At 44.2% G+C, this 25,833-nt stretch overlaps 2 protein-coding genes across 2 annotated transcripts; one reads left to right on the forward strand and one right to left on the reverse strand.

Annotated features, from left to right (window-relative positions):
• Positions 1 to 890: 890 nt before the first annotated feature.
• On the reverse strand, positions 891 to 8,963 carry pxdc1b (PX domain containing 1b). The gene is made up of 6 exons (XM_034560662.1): positions 8,796 to 8,963; positions 8,184 to 8,459; positions 3,295 to 3,386; positions 3,040 to 3,157; positions 2,823 to 2,934; positions 891 to 2,332 (listed from the first exon to the last, which is right to left on the reverse strand). The coding sequence occupies exons 2-6, from the start codon at positions 8,437 to 8,439 to the stop codon at positions 2,209 to 2,211; spliced, it is 702 nt and encodes a 233-aa protein (XP_034416553.1). The 5' UTR covers positions 8,440 to 8,459; positions 8,796 to 8,963; the 3' UTR covers positions 891 to 2,208.
• Positions 8,964 to 16,671: 7,708 nt separating this feature from the next.
• prpf4bb (pre-mRNA processing factor 4Bb) lies at positions 16,672 to 25,285 on the forward strand. The gene is made up of 16 exons (XM_034560003.1): positions 16,672 to 16,857; positions 18,108 to 18,186; positions 18,697 to 19,841; positions 20,007 to 20,183; positions 20,278 to 20,436; positions 20,781 to 20,862; positions 21,022 to 21,223; positions 22,063 to 22,136; positions 22,293 to 22,383; positions 22,615 to 22,762; positions 22,927 to 23,064; positions 23,173 to 23,326; positions 23,428 to 23,542; positions 23,619 to 23,770; positions 23,887 to 23,973; positions 24,108 to 25,285. Exons 1-16 carry the CDS (start codon positions 16,799 to 16,801, stop codon positions 24,309 to 24,311), a joined length of 3,066 nt encoding a protein of 1,021 aa, XP_034415894.1. The 5' UTR covers positions 16,672 to 16,798; the 3' UTR covers positions 24,312 to 25,285.
• Positions 25,286 to 25,833: the final 548 nt, after the last annotated feature.

Consider the following 25,833-nt stretch of genomic DNA (forward strand, 5'->3'; position numbering starts at 1 on the left):
CTCTCTCTCTCTCTCTCTCACACACACACACGCTCACACACACAAGTCATAAAATGGTTAGCTTCAGAGTGTGGCAGAAGTTTACAAAATAAATACAAACTTTTGTGTAATATTATTTTCATATTATCTGTCACACTGTCCTCTGAATCCTCTAGCCCCTGCTGGCATGATGGGATTATTGATTGTTTTATAAAATCAGCTGAGTGTCATTTTAGTCATAACATTGCAGAGACTGCAGAATATTTATAACGCGTTACTCCAGTCTGCAAAAGGTCCGAAGATAGACAGAGGTCCTACTAGACATTTGAAATATAAACTGCTACAGCATTTAATAAACATTAATTCTCTGAAAGAGAGAAAATTCAACCTTGCTATGCAAATTTAAAAATACATAAATTCCAGTTTCCTCCATTTGAATCATTGTGATCATGACCACTAAGTATGCTGGGACTTTTTTCCAACTGTAACTTCTATGTCCAAAGAATATCCTTCAATTCTTGGGGGAGAAAAAAAAAAGAAGAAGAAGCGGGGAATAGTTTCGCACCGTGAGAAAGAGCTGTACATTCTCGTGGGGGTGAATGGTGATCATGACTGTGTTACTAAATAGTCTCATGCGGAGGATCGTCCCACCGAACCCTCGCGTGCCAAGTTTGTTAGGGTCGAATGCCTTTTGTGTTTAGAGGGGGCAGGAGAGTGGACGCAAGCTGTTAGCCCACATTGTAAGGCCACAGTGACTTCTGCATTGAGAAGACTGTTCAAACAAGTAATACAGATGGACTTCTTTAGTTAACACACACACACACACACACACACAAAAGTACAGTTTGTTTTGCTTTTCACCTGCATTCAAAAACAAGGCACTAAGAGAAGTGAAAGTAAACCAGAAAACATACAAAAGACGTGACTTTTAATCAAATGTTATATCATTTCACACACTTTTTTCCTTTCTATTGAAAGTTTCCGTACAGCAAGATCGTTTGTCTCCTCGTGCGATAAAGAGTGGACTTGTTCCCCCATCACGGGCCGAGCTGAAGACTCCCACGTTCAGTGAGACTTGCAGTCAGCCCTCTGCATGGACCCGCACACGTCATCTTACAGAACGGGTCGGATATGACCTCCGTTGACCCCCCCCCCCATTTCATCACATGGCAACAACAGCAGTGAGACGATCAGGTTGTCAATGGCAACAATCTCCCCCCCCCCCCCGCCCTGGTATATAAAATTATTTTCTCTTTTTAAAAGAAAAACAAACATAAAACTAGCAACGTTACACAAGCTACAGTACAAACACATATTACAATTTAGTTACAAATACAAAAAAAAAATCACGGACATCCAAAAAGGCAGCATCATGTTCTCACTTTGGAAAGTTGTAACAAAATGACAACAACTTAATATTAATTGTCAAAGTAATCATTGAACCAAGTGAAATATACTGTATGTTAAAACATTGGCATTAAAAACGTTATTATTCTCGCTTCACTTACCATCAGATGTGTTATGCTAATGAGAGGACTTGGCTAAATGTGCCCCTACGTTGTGTATTCGGTGATCTTTCTCTCCGGCCAAAGAACGGACTCTATACGCAGCAACAAACACGTCCCACGGGTTTCAAGCTGGTGTTTTTCAAACCAGAAACGTTGCTACACGCTGTTGGAAAAATCGCACCGTGAAGAAAATGTCATACGCAAAGCTTGGTGACAGCTTCCTGTGGGAATAAAAACACCAGAGTGGCAAAGAGAGCGGGTGTAAATGAGAGGTTGGGGGCCCGATGCATTCATGGGAGGTCCACCGGAGAAGGAACGCCAAAGATAAGACGGCCGAGATAGAAAAAGACAAGAGTGCTGGTTGATCCCGCTACGTTTTTCAGTAACAGTGAAAGGATCCGATGTTGTGAATGCGACTCTGAGTTCAGGTAAATGTGTGGCCCCTCCCTCCCGCCGAGCCTCTCTAGCTGCCACAGGTTGCGTTAAATACAAAACAAGAGAGCTCTCTGCAGCCATGTTTCTCCTTGACACACTCTTGTAAGGCTCTGAATGAGGCACACTGACTTCCAATATTATGGCGCATACTGTACATCTGCCCGACTCCATAAACGGGCCACAAGCAACTCTAGAGTTTACGCAGGATGAGCAGCGCCAGGATCCATTGAAGAGCACCGATTCCTCCGCGGCAGCCTCAGATGTCCTTCAACGGGGCATCAGGGGTTCATTCCAGGATGTCGGTTTCAAACGGGACCAGATGGTAGTAGGAAAGGTTGGTGACGTACGCTTCCGTTTCCTCTTCACACAGGTCTGCTTCCATCGGCAAAAACTCTGTTCCGTCCTCATACCTGGCAACAAAATGAAAGACACGTTACTCCGAGGACAGGATGGAACTGTTGGTCTGAAACACAGGAACCGAAAGGGTTGATTTAGAAAAAAAAAAAAACTGTGGAATGGTCCACATCAACCCATAGAGACTTTATTTGGTTGTACAGGTCTTAAAAAATAAAAATAAAAAAAAAGTTGTCTAATTAATAGTTATGTAAAGTGCTGTTTTATGTGCAGTACCAAAAGGAATGTGTTCCTCTTTTGTTTCCGACACACACCAGGAAGGAAGAGGTGCACAGACACACTTCCTGTATGGGGGCGGGGGTCCTGGGGTAGGGTCACATGCAACGACTTCCCCCCCACCACACACAACACTTACTGCATACTCGAGAGCAAACATGGAAATCTAAATATTTGTGGGAAAATAAGCAATTTCTTTGTTCATCGTGCAAGCAGGGTTGAGTAAAGAAAAAAAGAAAGAGACATTGGAGGAGCGGTCCGCACACTCACGTGTGTTCCACAGAGTCCGTGGAGGAGGGTCTCTCTTTTTCTTCAGGGAAACTGTGATCAAATACGATGGTTTCCGTGTTGGCCAGACAGAATCCGTTTGACCGCATGATTTCTGAAAAAAAAAAATGAAAAAAGGTCCACAGTGCAGGTTAAGTCACAAGAAACAGTGGCTCCGCCTTTTTTTGCATTTTCACTACGAATACGAGATGTCCCATACCGGATATTTTGATTTCGCTCTGGAAGCACGGCTGGATTCTGTGGACCTTGTCATTCCGCAGCACCTGGTCCAGCGGCGATCGCTCAAAGAAGGTCAACATCACCTCCGACCTGGAATACTGGGGAGTCGGGGGGGGGGGGGTTCGTGAGCGATCTAGTACACGGAGTTTCAGAACGTCTACCGTTGACCCTCGAGAAGGAGGCGCGGTGAAAAAAACCTTCTCGATGAACATGCTAGTTAAGTACAGAGACGGACCTTGCACGGCATGTTGATGGCGTTCTTCAGCAGTCGTTCCACCTCGTTCAGTTTCTCCTCAATATCGCTCGCCTCGTTGATTTTCACGAGCCCTGAAAACAAAAATTAATGGGAACGTCTGAAATCAATCGGCTGGTGTGAGGATTTCAAAAAGCTCTCTGTCTTTGTGAAGCCTTTGACCTTTAGGATTTGATGTTACAATGAGTGTACGTGTCAACCGTAAAAAGGTACTAATGGTGTTCCCCTCCCCCAAACCTGTCACAATACAACAGCGTCAATAACTACAGATAATGTAACATAACAATATCAACAACTCTCGACTAAAGAGTTTTGACCTTTATTGCCACAAACAAAAATCCAGACGGGTCTGATTTGATCCCGTGTGAAAAGGTAAGAGTCTGTTTAATACTGTAACCTTTTTTTATGAACAATGATCTCTGATAATAACCCAAAGTAGGCAGGTGTGTGGGGGGGGGGAAATAGGCCCAGTACGATGCTGTGAAACCGCCAGAGTAATCGCAAACATTTGGAAGACGGGCAGTAATAACAGAGGGAAGAAATAAGAGAAGAAACGCTACGCAATGACACGTTAATCCTGCAGAACTCTATAGGAATGCAATTTAAGAAGCAGTGGGAGTGTGAGATCAGCACTTTTAGCATCATTTACTGCCACGCTAACAAAAGGGATGTGGCGGGGGGGGGGGGGGGGTGATGAGGACGAAGTCACACAGCGGTTACTGTTACATGGAAGTACTGAGTAAGAGGGCCTGAAGCAGCACTGTGCACAGTCACAGCCTCATCCATTTATAATGGCCGGCAGTGATGACATCACACCCAGAGGGAGGTGAAGAGTGAGTGGGCAGTTCAATCATCACCCACCGAGCCCTCCCACCCGGTCTGAACCTCACGCCGCCTCCGGATCAGGTTGTTTGATTTAAAGTCCCCGGTTATGGTTTTTCCCTGTTTATGTGACAAATACTCCACGTTTAAAAAGGGTTGGACTGATATGGTGGGTTGTTTTCGGGCAACGGTTAGGCAGTTTTTAAGTACTTCTGTGTGCATAAAAATAGACGTTTTGTCCTGACGCATGAGAGTTTATTGCCAAATATAAAGATACTTTCTCCAGGAAATTCAGTCAAGTTGGCTCACACACACACACACACACACACACACACACACACACACACACACACACACACACACACACACACACACACACACACACACACACACACACACACACACACACACACACACACACACACACACACACACACAAAACCTGTAGTTGCATATTAATATTATTTAATAAGAAAAGTCACGTAAATACATAAAGGGTGCCAATAAAATTAAACATTTAATATTGTAAGCATAATTGAAGCAGAACTACTGCAATAAGCAGGGAGTGCGTCACAGTGCGGTTCCCCTTTTCAATGGGGGGGGGGGGGGGGGGGGGGGGGGGAGTTACCAGAAGTTGAAAACTGAACAACTCAGGGCAAGAATATTGGAAAAACCATAACATTAGTGTAATTTATGTTGATACAATGCGCGCACAGCCAGGATGATAACTTCACCACAGAAACTACGCCCAGTCTTGAACTGGATGTCCTGCCATGTAGAACTCTAATGTTATGAATCCACTGCACATTATTTATTATTAGGTGGAGGCACAAAGCGCACCCAGGGTGCACATGGAAACAGGGCGGGATGAGGAAGAATGTATTATCAGATGTTATTATCAGAAAAAAAAAGACGTGACGGCTTCAAATATGCTGCATCATATTTCTGGACATACTGGGAGTTCAGAGGCCGCCATGTTGTTTTCTTTGCGTCAGGATGCAGCATATTAATAAAGAAACGCTGTAATGCATCGAAACAAAACAAAAAGCATAAACTAGCAGATTGTGTGGAACGCTATACGATATCACACGCATGGTTCATGTGCAACCGAGAAGCATGCGTGGTTATTTTTGGTGGTTGCGCAAGATTTAAATAGCTGTAGAAATAAATAGAGACAATTACTCTGCATTCCTGGCACCACTTCAATAATCATAATAATTTGTGTGGTTAGAGATGTTTACAGGTTGAAGATGAAGGTAAAACACTGAATAAAAATTTTAAAAAAGGGGGGGGTTTCTGGAGGACGCCACATCAATCTCGACACCAAAATTGCAGCGCGCCACTTAAGAGACACCTCTCCTCCCACTGTAAATCAACAATAAGTTACTTTGCTCCTATTTAAACAACCAACATCCCAATTAAAGCTAAGAGTTTGAGGAGAAGATTCAACCCACTCTCATATCTGCTCATTAAAGCGACCGCCAGCAGCCAGATAACCCGGAAAATTGTTTAAAAAAAACTTAGACTGGTTTTAGCATTTGTGAAAAAAGAAGAAGAAAAAAACGACGCGTAAATAAGGAAGCGGACTCTCTTTTGTTAAACGTGTGAATTAGCGCCATTATAACCAACCGAGATGATGATTCATGAGTGTCCAAGAAGAGTATTTAAGTGGGTCGGAGTGAAATGAGTGGAAGGAGGAGTGATTTCGGACACAGCTTGTGTCCAAATTCCTCGGTGGACTCCGTCTCCCATGGAATGTGAGCACTGGCTTCCTGCCGGTGTTCACCCGAGGGTCACATGTAAGGTAAGTGTTAAAGGGCCTCGCAGAGCAGAGGGACTAAATATGGGAAGTCCACTCCCCTCCCTCTCTCTTTCTCTCATCATGACATCAGTCTGAAAGCTCTGCACGCCTTCCTTGTTGCTTAGACGCAGCACAGAAACAGAAAAACACCAAGCGGAGCCAGAAACTGGAAGTGGACTGAGAAAGGCCAGCGCCACTCTTTTTCAAAGGGGACTCTCGATCCGAGCGGTGATCAGAGGGGTCGCAAATTAAATATTGAACAGGGAGGTAGGAATTGAAGAAAAGGCCATTAGTAGAATGTTATTCAAGTGACTTGCTATGAATCCATAACAATGTCAAAGCAGCTCGAGGTCACTAAAGTAACGCCGACGTCTCCTTCAGTGCCAATATCTCTGATCCGTTCATCTTTTAGTCGTTATAACAATGTGAAAGGTGACAGACGGTACAGGAAAGTGAGTCATGAGATCCCCAAAAATGTCTCTTCCCAAAATGCACTGCAGACTGCTCCAATGGCTGCAGCGAGCTGTCAACAAGCTCGTCAGCTGTTTCAGTGCACGGCCAGGAAGCCGAGCATCCGAGCCCACTGAAGGGATGTTTCCAAAACATTTGCACAGGCTCAGTGGGTAGAGACAAAAGGGAAGTGCCAAGGAACAGGAACAAGTCGGGAGCTTTGCCAAACTTGTTGGCAGTGTCAAAAAGGTCCAAACCCTGAGGGCCATGGGATTGGCTACATGTGGCATAAGACTGCACTCTACAAAGCTTTTTATACGTTTCATATGATCCAAGTAAAAAGGTGTTTGCAGATTTATTTAAAAGTTTGAAAAGATTGAACAAATATTCAAAGATATTTGAAGGAAACCAAACTAAATGTGTTTGTGCCACATCCACAGAGTGCATCTCTCCAAGCATTGTTGTCCTTTGGAGGACAGCATTAAGATTCGTCACCAGCTGGGTATAAGCATTTGGACTCCGTTAGATATCAGGGACACGTGTGTCATCGCCTTTTGATCAAAGCAGGACTGGGGTCAGTTGCTGAGCACCAGATAATAGCTGCTCACACCGCCCTAAAGAGTTACGGGGGCGTCAGATGCAGGGAGCAAATTCCACATAAAAGTCAGGAGTTTAGGCCACAAAGAGGAGCGAGCCGACCTTACAGATCGGACCGCCTTTGGGCTCCTGAATATTGACCAGCATTAGTCAGCATGTTGGTCTTGTGGTCCACAGGCCAAGTGATAGTTTCTTTGTTGTGTCACATTAGCCGACCTATGTCAAATATTAACCTGTCCAAGAAAAAAGGATGAAATATAGGCAAAGAAGCAGTTCAGATCAGCTCTAAACCGTTATTGATTATGTTGACTGTATTTTTCTGCTTTTATTTTGCTGCCCTAGACTTTTATTGTGTTACCAAGCCCTATTTTGAAGGGATGTCTAATAGTAACAGCCACCCACAGGACCCACAGCTGAGGTGGCAGGAAAGAAATGCCTGTGTGGTTCTCTAAATTGTTGTAGTGTATGAGAGGCAAAAATATAAAACATAAGAAAACATAAGTTTCCTGTGCAAGATGCAAAGTGTTCCTCCCCAGTAATAATCCACTACCTGGGGACATTTTCCTGGCCTGATGGGGAAAATCCTAAACTTTTAACCAAGTCCTACAAATGATCCGTAATGCGTAAGATGCATTTGTGTTGCAGCAAAAGGAGAACGATGTCAGTGATGCAGGAACTTGATCTAAAAGTTGTTTTGATATGTGTTGTTTAAATATGCAAATTAGGCATTATCTAATGCAAACTCTTTAGAATTCTGCAGATGCAAACAGATCAAAAAGTATGAAATAAACACCTAAATGGTTTCTTTCCACTAGTCTGAGAAGAAATATTATGGAAGCAACAACAAAAAAAATAGCCCCAAATCTCACAATTGATCAGTGCATGAAAAACGATGTTTTTGCCCCGAGTGCCAAATATGTCCTATTCCTCCTCGGCCATCGTGTGTTGCAGCCCAATTAAATATAATAGTGCAGAAGAAGAGAAAGTTGAGTGGCCACCTCCAGCATATATATATATATATATATATATATATATATATATATATATATATATATATATATATATATATATATATATATATATGGCCCCATAATGTGCAGCTACGCCCTTGATCCGAATTTAACCCTTAAAAACATTTTTTTTTTTTTAAAGTACACCAACAGTGACACTGTGTCCCCGTAACAAGGGCTCCATCCCGTACCTTCCATCAGCGGACACTTGGACAGCTCCCTCCGGTCCTCGGGGAACGACTCCAGCAGCCTCTTGAACAGCCGGCCCAGGTCGGCGTGACTCCGATGCAAGTATAAAATGTTCCGGTCGGACCACTCCGTCCGGATCTCGAAGAACTCCTCTTCCTCCCCCCGCTGGCTGATGATGAGCCTCCGGATGCCGTTGACCCAGCAGTCTCGGACAAACATGTTGACCAGCGACGTGCCTTCAAACACGGCCGATGCCATTCCTCAGACGTCAGTCCATGCTGGGCGTGGGGCGGGCCGGGGGACGCAGGGGAGAGGGGGGGGGAGGATCCACGGAGGATTTGAAAATTATAATTACAAAATGTTTAAAAAAAAAACTAAGAAAAAATAATAATGTGGCGAACAAGGAAGAAAAGAAGAAAAAAAAGACAACTTCAGTAACTTTTCGGTGTGGAAGCAGCTGTGAGTGCGCACGAGCTCAGCCCGATCACACACGACGTGGCATGATCTGAGAGAAGAAGAAGAAGAAGAAGAACAAGAACAAGAAGAAGAAGAAGGAGGAGGAGAAGACAGACTTTAGGGGCATGGGTACCGCGTCGACCCGACACGATGTTTACTTTTCTGTCATCTCCGGTAAGACGTGGACCGGATCCACGACAACAAGTCCAAAGATCATCTCGCGGCGCTGCTCCCTGCTCCAGTGCGCCGTTACGGCTCCAGGACAATCCAGAGCATGTCACTTCACACCGTCTGGATAAGCTGTTCTTTCGGCACAGTTTCCTCCCCTCGCCTTCCTCCCTCCCTCCTTCCTTCCTTCCTCCTTCCTTGACAACAGGGTATTATTATGCAAAGAATGCAAAAAAAAAAAAAGGGGGCTGCAGAGACCAAAACTGTCCCTCTCCCTCCATTTGTAGGAGAAGAAGCTTATTTTGATGTTTTTCTGGATTCGAACTGCTTTGATTCCCTCTGGGTTTGATGCCAGTTGCCACGTCTCTCCTTAAAAAACGGTACACTTGATCTTAAAATGAGTTGTCTGGAAATTATGAACCACAGAAAGAAAAGAAAAAAAAGTTCTTGAGCCAGCTAAGGAGCATTAACATTTGCCTGGGCCAGCTTCTCCATTTCTAACCTCACATAACTCACGGCTCCTCAAAAATAACAGCATTTCTAGCCAATATTTAGCCACAAGCGAAAGAAAGATGCACATCAGCATATTATTTGTCAGTGAGACTATAAGAAGAAAATACATTTTTAAAAAAGGAGCGGATCTTCTCGGCGTTGCACACTCATGTTCCAACCGCCAAATAAAAAAAAAGGGGTTTCGCGGGAGGTCACGGCCAAGTCAAGTCATGATGATTCAGCTGTAATTAACTGCTGCTAACGGTTCTGGTAAAAGCAATTTGTGGCGCGCTACAGGAAGTAGCGTGCTCACTGCAAGTCAAAAGCAAAAAGCACACAAACAAACGCATCTAGATGTGTGCAGAAGGCTGCACGTGGTGCCGTTGGGCTCAGTAGAAAGACGTCCCGATGTAATGTGCACGTTACGTTTAACAGAACTCTGCGCTCGCCAAGTGTGGATTTGAGAGAACCTAAAACGGTCCAAAGAGTCGTCGCCCTTCACTCGGGCTGCTTGGTGGCCTCGTAGAGAGGCGGCGCAGTGGACGGGGATGCCGTCACAACTGTGTGCGTTCAGAAGATGTTGCCTAAAAAAAATGGAAGAATATAGGAACTATTGTGAGGGATTACAGCTTCACACCGTCATATTCCATTACACACTTGACCTTTCATGTTATTTCCCCTGTACTATTGTGTGTTATTGTCTAGAAATGTACACAACCTGTTTTTTTGGGGTTTTTTAAGGCTATATTGGAACTGTGCCTTATTTTTTTTTTAAAACAGATTTGTAGTCACTGATCATATTTTCCTAATCTTTAAATGCACCTTTTCTCATACCGGTGATTTTGAGGCAGATTGAATGAACTCGCTCTATGAGAATAATGTCTGAACCATCCCGCTTGACGAACACTAAACATGCAACACTCGTGTAGTAGTTTTGTGAGGGTAATGCATATTGAAAAGTATATAAAAAAGAAAAAAAGAAAAAGGGAAACAACTTGGAGCAGCAACTACACGTGATCATCCGTCTCAGTGTTTGTTTTCAGAAGAGAATATTACATAGAGCTCCTGTAACCCGTGTCATTACAGCAGAAAGTATAGAGGGGGAAGAAAATGACTGATGCACCGTGATCATGAAGCGGCCATCAGACCGATGCAGCTAACCCCAAACTTAACTGGCCCCGTGCTATTGGCTGGAGCCCAAACCTAGACATTAAAAAGATAGACGTGAGGTCGCGGTTTGGGGTTTTGATTACGCGTCTGTGAGCGAGTTCAACCTCAGCGGACGGCGTCGAAGAACAATGATTATCGGACTGACTTCCAGAGAGACAATCAAACCGCGAGGAGACATCGATACAGACCGTCAGCCCAGTCGACGCTTCTGAAGCTTTTGGCCTTTGAATTAGGTCCAAATGAAGGTTTTTGCCCATTCAGTCCGTCATTTATTCAACATTTATCCTGAAAACGGAACCAATTTCTAATTTTGTTACTGAAGAAAAAACAAAAGTAGCTTTGCAACTTTAAAAAGGTTTTAAAGTTAAAAGTTGCAAACGTGTAATTAAAGTATTTTTTTTTTTAAAAGAGGCAAGCTAGCAGCTCTGAGGCAGAAATGCATCACATATTTACACAATGTTGACATGCTAATGTTTAGCAAGTATAATGTTTAGGACCTTAGTTTTGTAAAAACTAAAATTAGTATTAGTTTTCTTCTGTCATTCATTTTGTAGCCATTTGGTCACGACCAAAATGCTGGGGAAAAAAATCAAAATGTTGACGTGATGATGATCTCTCGGCAATCTACCCGATAGTTATTGAGATATTTCACTAAAAAGATAAACGTCGAACCTCAAGGTGGCGCCAGATGAAAAGTCAAGGGACCCACAAAGTGACGATAGGACTCATCCTCTGGGGACCACGAATGTCTGCATTCATATTGATCCGTACGAGAGCCGTTAAGATACCAAACTGGTGGACAAACGGTTCATTCCAAACTTTAAAGTGTCTGAAATAAAATCCTTCTTGCCGACACTATAGTTTGACTTATGGTGACGCCGCTGGCTGCAATGATTAGACGATGATTGTGTTGCACAGAAAACCGGCCGCAGGAGTATCCGAAGACCCCTTCTCTCCTTCCCCGGTGTCATAAAAGGATCCGTCTGTTTGGAACCAGGCTTCAATCTGTGGTTTGCCCACATTTACAGAGTCAGCACTTTCTGTCTCAATGCCTCATTCCAGTATGATTATTCAGAAAGAGTAAGCTTGAAAAAAAAAAGGAAAAATATTAAATAAAACATAGACTTCTGCCCGCTCAACCGTAACGGCTTTTTTGTGCAGAATTCTAAAAACACATTTGTCTCTTGGTTGCAACAGAGCTGAGGCCAAAATACCTGCAGGGGGAGGGGGGGAGGGGGAGGAGGGGGAGGGGGGTGGTAAGAGAGCGAGGGGTCGGTCTGATTGGCGAGAGGCTGACGAGTCACCAGACAGAGGACAGTTGGTTAGAGATGGGGGTGAAAAACACTTTTAATGGACTCATTTAGGATTAGCAACTGGGCTTAGGTTTGAAATGATGGACTTGGATGTAGGGTAGGAAAAAAAAGATGAATTCAGGATTAAGAATTGAATATGAACAGGGGAATAAGTGCAGGAGTGATGGCGTAAGGGTTAGCGGTTGTAGTTTACAACATTGAAGACCTTACAACATTTAAATTTTGGAAAATATGCACATTTGCTTTCTTGTCGAGAGTCCACAGATGCCACTCTCACATATGTCCATCAAATATGAACAAAGAATGGAAAACGCTAGTCTGGCTCTACGCAAAAGTTAGAAAAAAATGATCTGCCATAAGATGCAGCCGCTTATGAACGTGTTAATTAATTTTACCCCCCCAAAAAAGTAGGAACAAGATGAAACCGTGAAAGAAAAGCCAACGAAAACAACTTTTGTTGCTCGTTCAGGGAGTACAAAGTGGAAGTGTGCTTTGGAACTCGGGTGGTGGATCTACAACATAAGGCTGATATTTTGGGCCTTGATTGTCACCCTCGTTAAATTATGCAGTCAAAATTAGAGCGTTTACAGCTCCTGTTTACCAATATGTCCCTCCCTCAATGCCAAACCACAGACATTAACCAGCATGCCCCAAAGTACAAGAACGTCTGTAGATTCCTACATTAAAATCCCCTTTGAACACACCAAAGACACTCGGGGCCCCCAGTGGCTCCTAAAAGCTGCTTCCTCGTCCCTTCCCTCAAAGCAGACATCAATTTTAAACCTCGAGACAAGGCCGTATGCGGCTTCTCTGCCCCTTAAATACAATATGCCAGCCCCCGACCTTACAGAAAATCAAAACATCAGAGGCTCGTAAAGCGAGACTGTTCAAAAAAAAAGACAGAAAGATAAAAGATGGACACATCTGCCAGGGAACAAAGAACATCTGCGTTGATGGAAACAGGCGTTCCCCTTTTCATTGACAAGTATTGTGAGCTTCACTCCGAGGAAGAGTGCCGGAGCCGGGGGGGGGGGAGGAAGTGGGTTAGGGAAGCGCCTGAGTGTTTTCAACAGGCGGCATAATGGACTGTGGTCGTCTTCACCGAGCATCTGCTGGACCTCGTGCTTTATGGCCTCGTCCTCATTGTGTCTCCAGTGAAGCTCGGAGAGCAGAGGCCCTAAAAGTCAAGGCAGGCCGAACGTCTGCCGGCTTTATGTCCAAGTTCCAGCAACAAACGCCATTAATCAGAACTTTATGCGTATGTTGGTTTTCTTTCTCTTGTTCCAGCACTTTTGTCATAATAATAATGATAATAATACTTTTAATTTATATAGCGCTTTTCTAGACACTCAAAGACGCTTAAGAAAGTCATTTCTTGTCATGGGGTTATTCTAGATGATGCTGCTTAATGTAAATCACACAGGTGATCCGTCCAGAGTAGAGCAAACAAATCCAGACAGGCAAACAAACAACAAAACAACTGAAAACAAGGAAAAGTCCCCCCCCAAAAAAAACAACCACTTACATTTGTAATGAGGTTCAGTTGAACGAAGACACATTGGCAGCACAACAGGAAGCACGCAAACGAGGCCGACGGAATCAGAGGCAGGTGAGTAACTGAGGACAGGTGTGAATAATCAGAGAGGCAGGAAGCACACAAAGACTGGGACATAAATGACGTGGGAAAAGGAAGCAGAAAGCAGAAGGGAAAAAAAAGCCCAAAACAGAACCGCTAGACAACTAACATATGAGACAAACTGATAATATGATCAAATATTATAATGATTGTCTAAAGATCTGAGCCCTGTGGACATTGCACCACTGGAAACAACCGTGTCCTAAGTCATGTGATGCATTGCCTTCTGTTGTCAAGTCAACACAGTGGAAACATAAAGCACGATGGATTTTATTTATTTATTTTAAAAAGAAAAGGCATGTAGCAATTGCCCAAGCTCCATCTTAACAAACCGGTCACGCGTCATATTAAATCATAAGAGGTGTGACGCTGTCACACACAGAATTAACCACTGCATATAGGTCCATGATTTACTGGGGCACGCTGGGACAGAGGTCTCAGCTAATGGGATATCTAATGTCTCCATGACCGGCACTTTAATGTGTGGTGAGACCTGCAGCTTGCAACGTTACCATATAAATGAGCCCCAGTGCTCTGAGTTACAGCCTTGAAGGGGGCTCGCGCTAACACTGTGAGATTTTTTTATATAAATTGCTTTATAATGGGAAACCTAATCAAAAGATTATTTTTAAAAACATTTTTTTAGTCCAGCCTGCACAAAGCAAGATGTCATTAAAACACTTGATGGTAATGGTAACACCTGCAGGACTATCATCTGCCAGAAGCACTCGGCCCATCTGCCAGGATGTCAACATTAATGCTGTTCCATCTCCACGTCTCCATTACTTTCTCCGTGAATGAGCAACCGCAGGTGACTCACAATAACACCGTTTACTGCTTCATATAACACTGTCGAGTGAGGATAATAACCCCGGAATGCTCTTGCAGCCTTGACTGTCATGTGATGTTTATTTATTTGTCTTTCTTCTTCTTCTTCGTTGCAGCACGGTGTCTCAGATCTGTCTGATTGCGTATCGACATTTTTCAACGGGGGGCAAAAACACCAACATCAGATGTGGGGTTTGGTATTTTTTTTTACACTTTCCGGGTAACTATCACATTTTGTGGTTTCCCTTCTGAGAAGGATTAACATATTCCATATAGGGGACTTCTCGGCAGGTCGGATGAGTATCGTGAAGTCTCGTTAATATGCCAGAAATCGAACATGTGCATCTTGTGATGAATGCAGAGCTACTTAAAATGTATCTTGCATACAAACAACAAAAGCAAAATATGAAGTTTATTCTCCTGTCAGGCTTGTTTTTGCGGTATTGAACACTGAACTACACCTTTTTTTAAATGTGATATTTCAGTAAACTATTAGTCTAGAGCACAAGACAATACAATCCTTAAATAAGTCAGAATTGTTTTTATTACAGCCAAAAATAAAAGTAAAATTCATAAATAAAATAAAGCTGCGATGAACGGGTCCTCGCTCACCCGCGCCGGTCTGGGGCGCCGGCGGGACGCCGACCCGCTCGGCCGAGAACGCATTTTTAGGCTTATTTATTTTGGCCAGTAGGGGCGCTTTGAGAATGTGAACAGATACATGCATCACGTGTCTCTACGTGAAGCGTTTCAAATTGATTGGTCCTAATAATGTTGACGCTATGAGCATTGAAAAACAAGACACGCCCCTAAGATGTTCATTGGGCCCTAGCTCCTTAACACAATGATGTATAAAAAAAACGGTTGACATAGTCTAGGTCATCTGGCTTCAATGATTTGATTGATATCAGGTTTTGTTGATTTGGACCAAGCATGTAGTTAAGAAAGTCAATTATGTGTTTTTCACAAAATTCAAAATGGCGGAAAATCTAAGTAGGCGGACCTCAGGGGTCTGAGAGGCTTTTTTGTAGAGCAAGTGTAAATGAACATGTGTGAAAAATGTCAAGTCAATCGGACATTCTGGGTGAGGGGCGTCGCCGAACAACATTTTAGGGGGCGCTAGAGAGCAACTATGAATTGCAAAAATTTGACTCCTTGACCAGATGGCTATTTTCACCAAGCCTGACAAGCGTGCCAAATTTGAGCGGTTTTCGTCGCTCGCAAATACCCCAAAATGCGCTCAATGTTCACCCTAACAAACTCAATACGGTCCTCTCGGACTCGGACCCTAATAAAAAAATTGGAGACAATGCTGCCTAATTAATCATGGAGGATAAATGGGATGCAATCTTGCAGTATCAACACATTAAAATACTCTTTTGCTGAATCGATCAGACAACTCAAGTTAAGTGGCCTTGTGTCCTTACCTGCTAAAAGTGCTGATGAACTCATATCTCACACAGGAAATAGGCTAATGGCATACATGGACAGTGCAGAGATTATTGAGGAAGAAACACAACAGTATATTCCTTATAAACATGGCAATAAAGTACAGTTGCTGTCTTTTATGATGACATTAAAACATCTGTTCCACACATAGTTGGACTTTCATACATTCAACTTGTTACCGCCTCAATAAATACAATGAAAACTTGAAAAGTAAATGACATTCAGGATTATAATCTCTTAGAATACCCGTAGAAGATCAAATGAGCTGATGTTTTTTTGAGCATGCCAATGGGGCAAAGTGAGGAGCACGGCCCCACTCATGCAGCCCACGGTGCACACGGGGCCCTTAAAAACCACGCGATCCACTAATTGACTTCCAGGGCCGTCCTGTGGTACGAGCAGAATAAGGAAACTCCCAGAATCTGCCCTTTGCAGTTTTCCTCTGTCTCTCAAAAGCTGCACCCGAGGCTCCTGGTGCGATAGTTCAGTATTTAACACTGTAAAAGGTCTGCTTGCTTGCAGATGAACCCAGTGAAAATCTGAACACTGTATATATGTGTTTTCAACTTGATTTAGTTCAAAATTTAATTAAAGGAAATGTGTGACTGCATTTTTTCTATGACTCCTTTTGGAGGTTTAGAAACCCCAAAATGTTATAGAGGCAAGGTAAAGGAATCAAAAAGTACACCAAATATATCTTGAAACATGGATATAATAACACAAATACATTATATGTGAGCAATGGTGGAAAGTTATTAGCACATTTACTCAAACATTGTACTTAAGTAAAATTGTGAGGATGTTTTCTTCTATTGTATGCTACTTTAAACTTCTACCGCACTACATTCTGTTGGGGGAATATTATACTTGTTACTCCAGTTTAATTATTAAACAGATTTTGTTACTTTTAAACCCGAACGCTGCCCTGAAAACTTAGTCACAAAAGCGCCCCCCCTGGTGGACAACAGACAACAACGCACTGCACGAATCATTGGCTTTGCAGTTCGACCCCAGCACAACAGAGGGCGCCCGCGTAGTTTAGATATCGTCGCGAGTTTGTGTTCAAAACATTTGAAGAAGAAGAAGGCCCCCTCGGCTGAGGAAAATGGCCGACGTTGAGATAGACATCGCGTCCACAAGAATGAATAATGGCAACGAACACGTGTAAGTCATTTAATTTAAAATAAGTGGCCCGTGGTGATCAAGCGTCAATGCATCCCCCGTACGAAACCAAACGGGAACTGTTATGCGAGTCCCAGCAGCAGCTTTTACGTTGTTACCGGGGCTAACGTCAGCTAACGCTAAATTACTCACCGACGGCTAGCTAACGTTCTTAGCCAGCTAGCTAACGCTCTTTAGCTCAACTAGCATCACGTTTTGTTCACCGTAGAGCACGTAGAAGTGTACACCGTCGGAATTGTTTCGTATTAACTTCCATAATACGGAAGCCGTCCGATAACACAGTCAAACGCTCGCATTTGGGGTCGCGCGGCGATCCTGTAAAGTAAATTAGCATAGCTGGAAAGCTAGCTAACGTTACCCGGGATGAAGCTAGCTAGGAACAGTTAGCGTCTTCGAGCTAATGGAGAAAATCGTCGCGGGTGGGGGGGCGAACAAGTCAAGTGTACATGGCGACAAATAACTGTCGTTGCCTCACTAATCCGCCGATGTATCTCACTAAAAGTTGGGGCCATTGTTCTGTTCAGAGTTTAACTGCAGTTTAAAGATAAATTCGGCACGTTACGTAACCACGTTGTGCCGTATGTGAACCTCCCGGGCATCTTGTGCTCGTGGTGATCTAAAAGCTATGACTTTGTTTTTAAACGTGTTGAAACGACGATTATGCAATGTGTATATGTATTATATATATTTATTTAACGACGTATTTTCACAATGAATGCTGGGAGAGAACAGCGGCTGTCGATGGTGTTTTCTGAGAAAAGGCAATCTAAAATTATATTTCATATTTTTAAATTTAATTTGATGTGGCCTTTCTGCTGAGTGTTGTTAACAATGTCAATTTCGACACAATACAAACGTTTTTATGTATTCTTTATCACAATAAGCACCCAGGTTGCCAATGGTTACAAGTGTCGGAGGAGAGACAACAAAAGAAAGCCTCTGAATAATATCTAAGCCTCAATGTTTCTGAAGGCAACGACAAGGCGATTGCTTTTATAAGTTAATGCACTGATTATTTAGTCAAGTGTTTTTTTTTTTTTTTACTGAATCTATTGTGGACCTGTTATGTCATGGCTGATACTTGATCAGCTTTACAAGATCCAGATTTGCAGTAGACCAGCCAGGGTTGCGTACAACATTGTTGTCAAAAACTCTATCGATGTACAAATCCTGACTGGCCATTTACTGTGTAATGTGTCCTCAATATTTAAGCTGGTAACTCTTTTTAACAGGAAGCAGGATCTGGAGAGCCAAGAAAAAAGTGCCAATGAGGAAAGCGGAGAGATGTCGGAGGAAGAAGAGGAGGAAGAGGTAGGGATGGACAGCAGCAAGATCTAAATATCTTCAGTGGTATGATGCCATGATTCTGATATAAACCTTCTTCCTTTAACTTAAACCGTCTGTAATGCTTCATATCTGCACTGTGATGGTATTCTGCTCAATGTAACAAAAAATATTCATATATCACTGCAGTTTTTTTTCACATAGCGTTGTTGAACAGTACAACAACAAATGTAATTTCATATGGAGGGTCCTGTCCCCCTTCCTCATATTTAGTTTTTCCCTGAATGAACTATTGACCTATGAAGATAGATTTTTGGATGACATTTTTTATTTATAAATGACAAACTGCATCACAAACGCATATGGACAGATCATTAAAAACTAGCCTACAAACAGAACAAAATACATAAAATGGTACCCACAGTCATGCTGTTATGATCACATGTTTCAGTTTGTCATATAATTGACCATTTAAAGGGAAGAGAAAAGATATTCCACCTGCATGAGTTGTCAAGCTGACATGTTGTCTCATCCTAGCAGGCAGAGGCTAACGGGGAGAAGACAGAAGATGGGCCCAAACATCACAGCAGCAGTGGCGGCAAACACAAGAGGAAAAAACACAAGCATCGCAGTAAGCACAAAAAGCACAAGCATGCCTCTGATGAGGACAAGGACCGCAAACGGAAGCACCGTCACAAACACAGGAAACACAAGCGCAAAGAGGTTGCCTCTCCCTCCGGTGCTGCCCTCTTTGCCCCCTCCGGCCACAAAAAAGTTGAATCCTCTCCCTCCTCTGGAAATCCAAGTCTGGACGACAGGGCCTTGCTGGAGGATTTGGAGAAGCGGAGGGCCATGATCAAAGCTGAGCTGGACAGCCAGTTGATGGAGGGCAAGGTCCAGTCAGGAATGGGCCTTATCCTTCAGGGTTATAACTCTGGATCTGAAGAGGACGGAGATGGTAGGATCAGAAATGGTGAACCGCGTCAAAGGGGCAGCTCAGGTAAACCCATATCTCCCAGAGGGGGAAAAGGAGGGAAATCTAGACGGGACTCAACAGAGGGCAGTAAGTCCAGCTCCAAGCGTCGCAGTCGGAGTAAGTCAGCGGAGAGGCTCGGACAGACCAAGGAGTCTAAGCCAGACAAGGTGACCAAAACCACCAAGGACACAGCTGTTAAAGACAGAAGCCGTGGCAGAAGCCGGTCGAAAGACAGAAAGCATTCGGACAGCACCGATAGGTCCAAGGAGAGAGCCGGGAAGTCCAACTCCCCCACCGCCTGGAGAGGAGAGCAGAAAGGCAGCCGCACTGATAAACGTTCCTCTCCACAGCGCGAAGACAGACCAAATCAGGAGAGAGTGGGGCGACGGTCCCGATCACCTGGACGAGAACGACCAAGTCGCTTAGATGCTGACCGGGACAAACGACCAGCCAAGTCCCCGTCCAAGGATGCTTCATCGGGGAAGGAGAACCGCTCCCCTCATCGGCGAGGCCTTCACAGCCCCATGAGGAAACGAAGCGCTTCCCCTCGTCACAGAGATGCCCACCACCCCCCGGCTAGTGCCTCAGACAGGACCTCAAAGCCGAGCTACTCTCCACCCAAAACCAGGTCTCCCCCCAGGAGACCCCGCAGCCGCTCGCCAGACGTCAGGAGGAGGGATGTTGACAGGCAGGACTCCCCAATGAGGTTGGTGATCAGAGCTGTTTGACCTTTAGAACTTCTCATGGCATTATAAGTTGACTGACGGATGAGTCGGAGGCATGATTGCCTGTTGTACAGGGATCAAATATTTGATAGTTAATTAATGAATGGTTTAGATGATTAGAATGTCCACTCCTGATGTTTCTACAGGAAGCGCATACGGCCAGATGCAGGAGGACCAGGCAGAGATTGGTCACGTGAGAACAGTCCCAGATCAGCCGCTCGGCGCAGGATGAGTCGCTCACCTTTAAGACGGCGGTCGCCGTCACCACGGCGACGCTCCCGGTCTTCCCCCCGCAGACGGAGCAGGTCTCCCTTGGGACACAGGTGATGGCACTTTTTAAGTTTTTGGTGCATATGATATTGTGTCAAGACTTTCTCCATGTTGAATGATAATAAACTATCCGTCCGTGCCTTGTAGGTTTGGAGAGAGAGACAGGTATGGAAGGCTCCGGCAGTACCGACGCTCAATGTCCCGCGATCGAGGCAGGAGAAGAAGACGCAGCAGAGATGAGGACAAGTTCAAGGGAAGCCTTTCAGAGGGCATGAAAGTTGACAAAGAGTCCTCGGGGGAAGAAGTGTGAGTAACATAATAAGATATTATTAGCCTTTATGTTTCCCTGGAGGTCAAACGTAAGAGGTAAACAATAGACATCTACACATTGAGAGGCTTTTTTATTTTAGTAAGAACTTTGTGAACCTGTTTGCTCTGTGATATTAAAGTCAGGTGCTGATCTGATTATTTGCAATTAACAAAGTTTTATTAGATCTATTAGCTGACTAATAGGCTGTCAGCAACTACTTATAATATATATTGTAATAGGTCAGACAACCTCAAGGTGAATTCACTCCCATTGGCCCTGATAATAACAGGAAAGTGTGCATATCCATAATTTGTTTTCTTGACCTGGTTTGTGTTTGCAGGTTGGAGGACTTCGACGGAGAGGAGGTTGATGAAGAATTTGTCATTGAACAGCGCCGGCAGCAACGTTTGGCCATAGTCCAGGTCTGTTTGCATCTCTGCTGATTAGTTTGATAGTTACGATGTCAGTCTGTTATTGGTGTAGAAGCTGTAAGTCATGCTCATTATTAAGAAACAAATGGCACCACGAATGCACACGGCGTGCCATGTTTCTGATGCGTTCTCACTCATTTCCTGCCACAGAAATACAAGGTCGCGAGCGACGACACCAACATGGTGTCGGAGCCCAGCAGCCCCCAGAGCAGCACGCGCAGCCGATCGCCGTCACCCGATGACATCCTGGAGCGAGTCGCCGCGGACGTCAAGGAGTATGAACGAGAGAACCTCGACACCTTCGAGGCCAGCATCAAAGCCAAGCACAACCTCATCGCCCAGGAGAAAGACGGTAATGTCTTGGTCAGAATGGTCGCGTCTGTTGGCATACAAGGCCAACTGAATGAACAACGCAGTCAGGCGCACGCGCTGTAGTTACCTACGGGGGTCAACATGCAATTCATTAATTCTAAAAAATATTAGTGGAATAACTCACGCTGAGAATAGTTCATTTTTTATTTGTAAGTTGCCAAATAAGTTAAGTTGGAGCCAATTGCGCTCAATGCTCCCGCTGGCTTCACCCATCACTTAAACCTGTGAAATGTAGCCGTAGAAAAGAGAAGTGTGTCCCCGCTCACCGTCACCTTACCTGAACATGGAGATCAGAACTTGAACAGCTAAAACGCGCTTGTCAAGGATAGTGATCACTTTGAATAGTGTCGTTATAGGACGCAAGAATGGCTTCTTTTTTATTTTTTATCAATGCCATTACCCCAGTTCAACCATTACTGTTAAGAGCAGATATGGAGTCCAAATTACAAAGGCGAAAGCCCTGCTTTTAAGTTGATTGAACTGTAAAAGTGCATTCATATTTGCACTTCTCTGCACGTAGCCCGACCGAAGAGTACCGCTCTATGCGAAACTAAAATGGCATTCGGGGGCTTGATTAGTGTTAGGAATGCAGACTTGTGTGTTGCAGGGGTTTTAATGTTGTTTCTTTCTGTCATGTGTTCATTCAGTTGCTGGTTTGTAATCCAAAGTCTCGGTGTCTCTGCCACCTGCAGCATGTTTTGATCTCTGCAGAGTATGTGAATCAAACACGTTCCAGTTCTTCTGTTTTACAACATGGTGGATGATTTAAAAAAGAAGAAAACCTCAAAGGGCTTGTTTTATTGTTTTTGTTTGTTTCAGGAGCCAACCCAAAGAAGCCTTCAGCCCCCGACATGTTTACAGAGTCGGACGACATGTTCGCTGCTGACTTTGATGTGAGTACATCCGAGCGTTACTCTTCTCCTCTGCATTTTAGTATCTATGCCATGTTCTCATTATCTGCGGTTTCTGGAGAGAATAAGATGAGGAGAGATTAAGAGTCTCGGCAACTGTTGTGAGCCGCTGACCTGATTTCTGTGTGGTTTCTGCAGAATGCCAGGATGAGAGCGGCAGGTGTCGGGAAGGATTTCAAGGAGAACCCCAACCTTAGGGACAACTGGACTGATGCTGAGGGTTACTACCGTAAGCGCTGCCTCCCAAATCCTTTTCTTTTCTCCCACAGGTGTTGACTGGAGGCGAGCCGGTGACGTGGACTGTGACCGTATCTATGGAAACGTTCATGATTTCTTTCTGTTATCAGGGACGTCTCTCGTCGAGGCCTGTTCATGTTGTGGGCGCACACATCTACGCGTGCTGTTTCAGTGGAGTAACAGGCTTTCTGTTTTGTTTGTGGACCGTGTTGTTGTTGTTTAGGGGTGAACATTGGGGAGACACTAGACAAGCGCTATGATGTGTATGGCTACACCGGCCATGGTGTTTTCAGCAACGTGATCAGAGCCAGGGACACTGCCAGGGCCGGCCAGGAGGTGGCAGTCAAGATCATCCGCAACAATGAGCTCATGTGAGTCATGCTTTTTCCTCTTTTTTTATGACTAAAACATTTCCCCATGAATTAAAAAAAATGTATATCCAAATAAGTGTAGACGGTTTGAAATGCAAAACTCCCGTAGGTGTTTGATTTTCATTTTCATTGCTGACCAACGTCTGATTGTTTGTGGTCAACAGGCAGAAGACCGGATTAAAAGAGTTAGAGTTTCTCAAGAAGCTGAATGACGCCGATCCTGACGACAAGTTCCACTGCCTTCGCCTCTTCAGGCACTTCTACCACAAGCAGCATCTCTGTCTGGTCTTTGAGCCTCTCAGGTACGGACAAAAAGGAAACCCGACTCCTTTCTCCTCGATTTTGAGTTCCGCTGCCGTTTTGCAGCATTTATGTAACGGCCTAATTACCGGCTGTATTCTCCCCCGCAGCATGAATCTGCGTGAGGTCTTGAAGAAGTACGGTAAAGACGTTGGGCTCCACATTAAGGCGGTGCGCTCCTACAGCCAGCAGCTCTTCTTGGCCCTCAAGCTGCTGAAGCGATGCAACATACTCCACGCTGACATCAAGCCAGACAACATCCTGGTATGGCGTAACATCTCAATCTAAAAATCAAGTCGGTTCAGGTTATAGAAGGATGAAAAATGCCATAATCCTGTGTGTGTGTGCTTTGTCTTTTTTAAAAGGTGAACGAGTCAAAGACCATTTTGAAGCTTTGTGACTTTGGCTCGGCGTCCCACGTCGCCGACAACGACATCACACCGTACCTGGTCAGCAGGTTCTACAGAGCTCCGGAGATCAGTGAGTTGCATTGTTTGTACAGATCACCATTAATCAGTTCAAACTGGACCGCGCTCACAATTTCTTTCCGTCTCAGTCATCGGAAAGCCGTACGACTACGGGATCGACATGTGGTCTGTCGGCTGCACTTTACATGAGCTTTACACTGGCAAAATCCTGTTCCCCGGATCCTCCAACAATCACATGATCAAACTAGCGATGGACCTGAAGGGCAAGATGCCCAACAAGGTAACATTGCATCATATAATAGCATTTCCTTCAGATATTGTTTCCCTCTTCTAGACGAGTTGTGTGAGTGTTCACGAAGTTATGGCTGATGCAATATCGCGGTTGTCTTTCCTCAGATGATCCGTAAAGGCCTGTTCAAAGACCAGCACTTCGATCAGAATTTGAACTTCCTGTACATTGAAGTAGACAAAGTGACGGAAAGGGTAAGGTGTTCCTACTTTCTTAAATGATTTTGAAGTGTGAAATGTTATTGTGTTGTCCGTTCAGGTGTTCCGATCAGTATTTAATACATTTTGAAAGTGTTGTCTCCTCATCTCTGGTTTCTCTGCACCAACAGGAGAAGGTGACGGTGATGAGCACCATCAACTCCACCAAAGACCTGCTGACAGACATGATAGGATGCCAGCGACTGCCTGAGGACCAGAGGAAGAAGGTGATGATGCTGAAGGACCTGCTGGACAGCACCCTGATGCTGGACCCGGCCAAACGCATCAGCATCAACCAGGCTCTGCAGCACCCCTTTATCCAGGAGAAGATCTGACACCCTGAACGCCACACACTCCCAGAGCAGACACAGAACCAACCACTAAACCAGCTCTGACAGGAACTGACTGCAGCGAAGCAGCCGACACACGGACAGGATTTTTGTTTTTCTTCAACTTCATTTTGTTTATGGATTCATAATTGCGTTTTATTGTAAATAGATCATTGAAATGGTAGCCATTCTTTAAGACATTGATTTTTGCGATATATCATTGTAAACTCCCCCACGTAGCCGGCAATGGAGTTATGGAACGTATTTGTTTAACCGCCATTGGAGTGACAGATGTTTAAAATAAAAATATAATTCCTGTAAATACTGTATGTCATTAACGATTTCACGCAGCAGACAGTCGAGTGTTGTCGTAGTTGCAGAAGACTAAAAACAGTTCATTTCTCTTTTTTCTTTTTAAAAAAAACAAACAAACAAACCCACAATTATCATTGTGGGGCGATGCATGCTTTTGAATGTGCACCCTTTTGTGCTCTAGATTTCTGTGGTGCAGAACTCTGTAAATGCTCTGTATGTCCATCAGTGTCCCACATGTGGCAGCAGCCCCGACCCCCTAATCAGACCTTGAACTCTGAATTGAAGGAATAGAGGCATATTATGTACTCCTTGAACCCCCATTATTTTTTGTTTTTCAAAGCAGGTAGTCATTGTTTTCTGTTGCTGGACATTTCCATGTTTTTTACCTTCCTCCCCCTCCAGCACTCTGGCTCGGTCCTGGCTCTTAAGGCTCTTAAGGCTCTCACATTCAAGTGCCTCCTGTATGAGCCGAGTGTGTCGCAACACCCCACAATGTGGGCCTCTGGAAGCCACACCTGTGACCCTCCTCTCCCGTTTGTTGTATATAGTCCATAGTTACTGTCATTTTTCATGTGTGATTCATTCTAATTTTTTTTTCCATTTAAGTGGTCAAAACAATTTGTGATTTCAATAAAGAATAGTTGTGGAAACGCTGCTGAAAGAGAGAAGCTTCAGTATAAGACAACTTTTTAGTAATAAAATGTTTCCTATTGTATACCAAAACCCCCGTTCTTCATTTTAACCCCCAACATGCAGAACGACATCATGTCCTGTACATGCTGCGCAGCAATAGCTCGCTTCATATGACATTTGAAACACTAGATGTTTAAAAATAAATTGTCTCTGTTTATTTAATTTTTAAATACATTGTGCATTCTGAAGTTGGCAGAAGAGCTCGCTGCTCCCTCGGAGCACTGAGTAAAAAATATATACGAATAAAAAGGGTCCATCTTGCAACCAGTTGGTATAAATCGCAGCTCTAATGCTCCGTCTGCCCTTCATGATTGCACTTGTGTTGAGCTGCTCAGAAGCATAATGGGAGACTCACTTAGGGAAGTTGGGGAATGATGCAAGAGCTCTCTGCCTGCACCGAGCGCACTAAAAGGACTCGTGATGATGGGCTGTGGGCCCGTGGATACACCAGCTACAGAGGCACAGCCACCGGTAACGCTGTCGGTGTGAATGAGCCCGGGGAGAACCAATCACACCGCGG

The sequence above is a fragment of the Cyclopterus lumpus genome, chromosome 20 (assembly GCF_009769545.1).
Source record: "Cyclopterus lumpus isolate fCycLum1 chromosome 20, fCycLum1.pri, whole genome shotgun sequence".
NCBI lineage: Eukaryota > Metazoa > Chordata > Actinopteri > Perciformes > Cyclopteridae > Cyclopterus > Cyclopterus lumpus.